Source organism: Sphaeramia orbicularis, chromosome 1 (genome assembly GCF_902148855.1).
Source record: "Sphaeramia orbicularis chromosome 1, fSphaOr1.1, whole genome shotgun sequence".
In the NCBI taxonomy this organism is placed as follows: domain Eukaryota; kingdom Metazoa; phylum Chordata; class Actinopteri; order Kurtiformes; family Apogonidae; genus Sphaeramia; species Sphaeramia orbicularis.
Window position 1 is genome coordinate 24,576,106 of NC_043957.1, and position 6,687 is coordinate 24,582,792.

Here is a 6,687-nt window from a genome sequence, read left to right on the forward strand (position 1 = left end):
GCTACTTAGTTTATGACAGAGGTTGAGAGCCACTCAAACTGTATGTGTTTCATTTACATAAAGTTGAAGTTATAAACTAATGCATTTAAAGCAGGGGGATAATGAGTTTTTCTTTTGTCTGAAATTCACACAGTTTTTAATTATAGCGGTTAGCAGTTCTGCCTTTACTTCTGTACTTCTCAATTCTCAATCTGCAAGTCATGTTGAATAGGCAGATCTGGGTTTATGTCTTAATAATGTGTGAAAACACTTCTTTGATGTTGAGGTCTGAGAAAGAGGGAACAAGCAGCATCTAGAAAAGATTCACAAGATTAACCTCCTAAGACCCAGCTATGGGTTTTCTGTCCACATTTGTGGACAAGAGTTTCACAACTTTATACAAAAAAAAGAAAAGAAAACTGTCTACCGCACAGGACATTGCATACAAATTTTAAAAACTGCATCTGAAAAAACTGTTGCATCATGAAGTTTCCAATATAGGCACTTATTTAATGAAAAACAAACAAAAAAAAAAGCTTGTACTTTGCTGACATTTCCTGGGTCTCAGGAGGTTAAAGTTCAATGTGTCAGAACTGCTTTCAGAGACATTTACTATAGATCAGGGGAAGTTACACTGAATGAAAATACTGATATATAGTAAAAAAAAATAATAATAATTTTAATAAAGTGTTTAATTCACATAAAGAATCATCAACAACTCTAACCTTTGAAGTAATCTTATTTGCCTACTGTCAATATCTAATTGGTACACACACAGTTGGTATTTTATTTTTGTTTTTTTTTTCCTTAGTAATTTTTTATGTTTAAGTCACATATCATTCACCTCATAGCATAAGTGTCATAATTTTTCAAGTCATAGCCAATGATGAAAACTAATGAAACATAGATATCACAATTTGGCCAAAAATATGACTTAGGCAATTATGCTATGAAGCTAAGGAAATGTGAATGATATGTTTGCCTTTATTGTGCTTATTTACACCTAATGTTTTGTTTTTCACATTATAGTTCTTTGTTGCTGCAAAACATGATGTCTACACCTGAAATTAATTGTGCTTTGAATATAAAATTCTGCAAGGTTGCCAGCTAAAGTTGAAATATTTTTGGTTTTCTATTTATCGGTAGGATTTCATCGAACACATGAAAATGACAGAAGTTTCACAATATTGATCTTTCCAGTGCAGAGCTCAGTCTAAAATAGAACTATGATCGGAATATTTTACAACTAAACCTGCACATTCATTCAGTGTTCATTTGGTTTCCCTTATCATCGTCTTCTCCCCCTCTCTGTATTATACATGTCATCATTACTTGTCACTGACTTTGTGTCTTACTTTTCTTGTAGTTTCTGTCTTTTCTTAGTCCTCTCTCTTATTACCTCTGCTAAGGAATGGTGGAGGTTATGTTTTCATTGAGGTTTGTTTGTCTGTCTGTGTGTTAGCAAGATAACTCAAAAAGTTATGGAAGGATTTTGATGACATTTTCAGGAAATGTTGATACTGGCACAAATGATTAAAGCTTGGTGGTGATCGGGACACACACACACACACACACACACACGACTGATCTGCCTTGGTGGAGGTCTGCGCTGTCTGAGTGCTTTTTTAGTTTGTTTTGGTAAGACCTTTGCATATATGAATAAACAAGAGGCTTAAGGAGAAGGTACAAACAAAAGCTGATGCTCATATTTACCTCCACCAAGGAGGTTATGTTTTCATCTGGGTTTATCTGTCTGTCTGTTTGTCTGTTAGCGAGACTCAAATAGTTATGGATGGTTTATCATGAAATTTTCAGAAAATGTTGATACTGACACAAAGAACAACTGATTAAATTTTGGTGGTGATCCGGGGGGGGTTGTTTGTTTGTCTGTCTGTTAGCAAGATAACTCAAAAAGTTATGGACAGATTTGGATGACATTTTCAGGAAATGTTGATACTGACACAAAGAACAAATAATTAAATTTTGGTTGTGTGTGTGTGTGTGTGTGTGTGTGTGGGGGGGTTATCTGCCTTGCCGGAGGTTTCCGCTCTCAGAGTGCTTTTCTAGTTTGTTTGTTTGTTTGTCTGTTAGCAAGATAACTCAAAAGTTATGGATGGATTTTCATGAAATTTTCAGGAGTTGTTGACAGTGGCACAAGGAAGAAATGATTCAATTTTGGTGGTGATGGGGGGGGGGGGAGATATGCCTTGGTGGAGGTCTGCACTCTCTGCTTGCTTTTCTACCCTGGTTCTGTTCGTTCCTGATGTGTGGTTGTAGACTCCATCCTGCCTGTGTTTGTCTGTGTGTGTTCATCTAGTGCCGTGCTGTTTGGTATTAATTTTCTAAATTTGTGAAGTGCCTTAAGATTATGATTGGTATTATATAAATACAACTGAAATGAACAGAAGGGTGTGATACAAATCTACAGGTTTGGCTGCAGATTAAGTACTATTATACAGCATCTAATGGTATTTAATGCAGTTTTGAAGTAGATCTGGTAGTTCTAAGACAAAGAGTAAAACTCATTCTCTCGTTAATTCTCACAATTTCACATTTTGACCCAAGACTATATCTTTGAAACTACCGCCAAGCAGCTTTTTTGACTTTTTCCTTTATCAGTGACGTAAACTTGGTAAAGTTTCACTACGTTTATTCTAGGGGCATTATACTTAGACCAGTGTTACTGTTGTTCAGTAACTGCATTTTGTTTTCATCATAATAATAATAATAATAATAATAATAATAATAATAATGATAATAATAATGGCATGATACAAGTCCACAGGTTTGTCTGCAGATCAAATTCTCCTTTATGAAAATCTCCTACATCTGATAGTATTCAATGCAACAGAACAGAACATCCAACACTGAGAAGAATCTGACCAGAATCCAGTCAGACATCTCCCCAACATAAGAGGTGATGTATACTGTACGTACTGTTCAAAATCACTCCACCAGAACAGTAAAATTCCTCATAAACTACATCAACTCTTGCTTTGCTTACTTGATTTTTTTGGTGCCACTAAAGCTGTAAAGATTAACAATGCACTACTAATCAGTCTGATGATGACTGATGTTAATCCAATCATATTTTTTTACATCTATATGTCAAAATATGTCTGTAAATCTTATTCACTCCTAAGTTATTTGCTGATCTTTTATTTTTTTAAATACCTAACTATATCACATTGTTCACATGCCTCACACACACTGCCATTTTTTTAAATTTCCTACTTCCTTTTCACAATCTTAAAATGCATGTTGACACTGTGGGTTTGGCTGTGGGTTTAGGACCTCTATAAAACTGTTATTCACTGCAGTAGCACATTAAGAACCTTATAACGGAGAAAAGAGAAAGACCAGCATCCATCAGACGTCTCTCCACCAGAGCAGGTGATGCAAATTGAAAACATACATTTGGCACATGACTGGCAGTGAATGTTAAAAGAGAGAAAACAACTTAAGAATTATCTAAACTCCTGCAACTGGTTATAGATGTGCAGTGCTATTTTTTCTCTCATACCTACTCATAACTTGGTTTCTGTTCAGATGGCTCGTCTGTGGTTCCTAGCAGTGGCACTGGTCATCCTTTTGTCTGCTGGAAACAGTTTGGCTGGCAGAAACAAGAACAAGAATCAGAACAAGAACAAGATTCAGAACAGGAACAAGAATCAGAACAAGAACATCCCTATGAGCAGGCTCACCCCTATGAGCAAGAAGGCCACCACGAACAAGAACACTCCAATGGACCCTCAAAGGCTTGCAAATCTTGTAAAGGGCATCCTTGACCGGTGAGAGACGGGATTTTTCTGTGAGTACGTGTAGAAAAATACTGAAGAATGAGGAAGACTGTATGAATGTATAACACAGGAAACATTATGTAGGAGATTGAAGAATCTAGTTCTGAAGGTGCTCCCCATGGTACAAACTTTGTTAGTTCTAATGTCAGATGGTGAGTGTGTCAATACACCTATAACAGGAGTGTCCAACTCAGTTTAATTCAGGTTCTACATACAGTCCAACATGATCTGAAGTGGGCTAGACCAATAAAATAATAGTATAATAACCTATAGATAACATCAACTCCAAATTTGTCTCTTTTAGTGCAAAAAAAGTAAAATTACACACAAAATTGGACCTGAACACAGATTTTGTGACAACATAAAAATTTTGATAACTACCAGCTTAGGGGCATCTGATCTTATCAGACATTTTACATCTGCTACTCACAATGATATATGACCATTTGTTAATAGTATTCTTAAATTCATTAAACTCTGCAGACTTCTTTTCTGTACCAAAAGACTGAACACACATTTCATATTTTTTCCATTTGCAGCTATCAACCAACATTGAACGGGTAAGTAATTTAAATAAACTTAACTCCTAAAGCATTACCAGCATAATAAAAGTGGACAAGATGACATTAAAAATATATAAACAGATAGTGTAACAAAATGTAGAGGTAGATCAAACTAAGGTTAAAATATAAGAAGTAAAAGCACTTCAAGACTAAAATTATAGATTCTTTTTAATCAGCTAGCTGCTCGAAAAGAACAGAACACCTGACATTCAGTCAACACATGCTGTGTGTTAATCTGATTTTCTGTAACTCATTAATTCATTGTTTCCACATTCAATTACATTTAACATTTTTCTGTATTTCCTTGTTTCCTGATAGCAACCCTATCATGTTCGCTATGGCTGTGAGCATCCCATACAACCAAAAAAGAAAGAAGTTTGACCTTGATGAAGTCCGTGACGACAGAGCAGCTGTGAGGAACAAGATTGAGAAATGCTTGGTGTACACTGGCAAAGACATAGTTGCAGCCACTGTTCTGAAATATGACAAAGTGAAGGAACAATGTCCCGATACACCGGTGGAGTGGCGCGAGTTACTGCGAGGCTGCCCGAATGTTAGAACGTGGGCTGAGTTTGAGTCGAATCTTTGCCCTTTGGATGTTAGGAATAAAAACCTTGACGCAATGAAAAAGAAAAATCAATTAGAGGATCATGGAGAGTATCGTGTTCTGCAGCATTTTGACACATTGGTCAAAAGACGTACTAAAAAGTCCCTCTTGTTGTTTTACTCCTGGGGCTCCCCATGTGACTATAAATGTACAAATCAGAATTATCAAAACAACATTCTCAATGCAATAGCCAACATTAAGAAATGGAAGAATTATGTGTTTGTGTTTTCTAAACCTTACAAACGTCCACGTGAAGTCAACCAACAAACACTTCAGAGCAACGCCCGTACAGCTCTAACGAATCTTGGAAATAGAATCGATCTGAGCAACATCTTCCGCTGTGATAAAGGTAATAATGGAAGAACTGCGTGTAAGAGTTGTTCCGATAATGGGAAAGTTTCTGATTTTTGTGTCAGTGGTTAAGAATAACAGGGTGGAGATGGTGGACACTTGGTACAAAAAACGTGTTGTTTTGGTGGATGTGAAAGAGAAGAAAACCCATGAGACATTTATATAGGTATTAAAGAAAAAGGGCAGCAAAAATGCCGAAAAAACATGAATCAAATATTTAAGTAAAAGTAACACAGGGGTAGAAAAGGAAGAGGTGAGAGGTTAAGGATGAGATTTTAAGTTTTAAAGTTACTGTAATTGGTTTTCAAACTTTTTTTAGGCCACAGTTTGTGATTTATGCTCTTGGATTCCAACTGTTCCCCAAACAACTATGAATTAATTAAAGCATCTGATATCCAAAAGGTTTTACTTTCCACAGACATTATTATAATAACAAAAAATGAATTATATGACATTATTATGACATTTAAAAGACCAAAAGTATGTTTTTAAGGCCTCATGTTGTTTACATCAATAAATAAAAAACAACTTGGTGGTGAAGTCAATACAGTCCAGGCTTTAACAGACCAACAAACAGATTAGCATCAACCAATGAACATAGGCTGTTAAAAACCACAGTCTAGGGACATCTGTGTATGTACATCAACATTAATTAAACTAAAGTATAAAGGTGCATGTGAATATAAGATAATTTATTATGTTTAATATTTGACAGGAAAAGTCAGAAAAAAATATCTCCATTAAGCAGTCTACATTTTTAAAGAAATTTAATAAAAAATATATAGATGTATTGAGTAAATATGGAGGTTTATTATTCATACCTGGCAGTTTGTTTTATAACACTTAACAATAGGACATCTCAGCCGGTGCGTATCTCAGTCCTGACATTTCTTAACCAAATGTAAACGACTCTTATCCAAACTACATCCTACATGTATGTCATTTGTTTGACACCTTTTAACTGATATGGTTTCTGACTTCATATTTTGTGTCTCTTGGTGCCGTCATTGTCATCTATACAACTGTAAATTAAACCAAATGTTATATTTCTGTGGATCTTTTGCAATAAAGCTTAGCTGAGTATCCATTTGGTCCATCTGTGTGTCATTTTAATAGATGATGACCACAATTTCTGTTTAATAATGGTCTTGCACTGGTTTGTGATACATGAAAAAAGAGCTTTAGATTTGCTTTTTTATTTAAACTGAACATCAGCGATTTGCAGATCTGTTATAAATATGTTTACACAAAAATGTAAGTGATTCAGCTCAATAAATTTTTCCTTTTGCTATTTTTAACAGTGCCGATAAGGTTTAAGTCTTAAAACAAAACGATGATAAAGAGATGGTAAAGATCATAAGACAAAGTGTTATTTTGATTAACTATT

General features: G+C 35.1%; 1 protein-coding gene across 2 annotated transcripts; it reads left to right on the forward strand.

Annotated features, from left to right (window-relative positions):
• The first annotated feature begins 3,263 nt into the window (after nucleotides 1–3,263).
• On the forward strand, nucleotides 3,264–6,385 carry LOC115426325 (uncharacterized). Of its 2 annotated transcripts, none has more exons than XR_003936334.1 (4): nucleotides 3,264–3,372; nucleotides 3,529–3,790; nucleotides 4,319–4,339; nucleotides 4,661–6,385. XR_003936334.1 is itself a non-coding variant. In XM_030144405.1 (4 exons), exons 2-4 carry the CDS (start codon nucleotides 3,529–3,531, stop codon nucleotides 5,370–5,372), a joined length of 975 nt encoding a protein of 324 aa, XP_030000265.1. In that variant the 5' UTR covers nucleotides 3,264–3,372; the 3' UTR covers nucleotides 5,373–6,385. The 2 variants fall into 2 exon arrangements, 1 of the variants encoding a protein (XP_030000265.1); XM_030144405.1 differs by having other exon boundaries at nucleotides 3,529–3,770.
• Nucleotides 6,386–6,687: the final 302 nt, after the last annotated feature.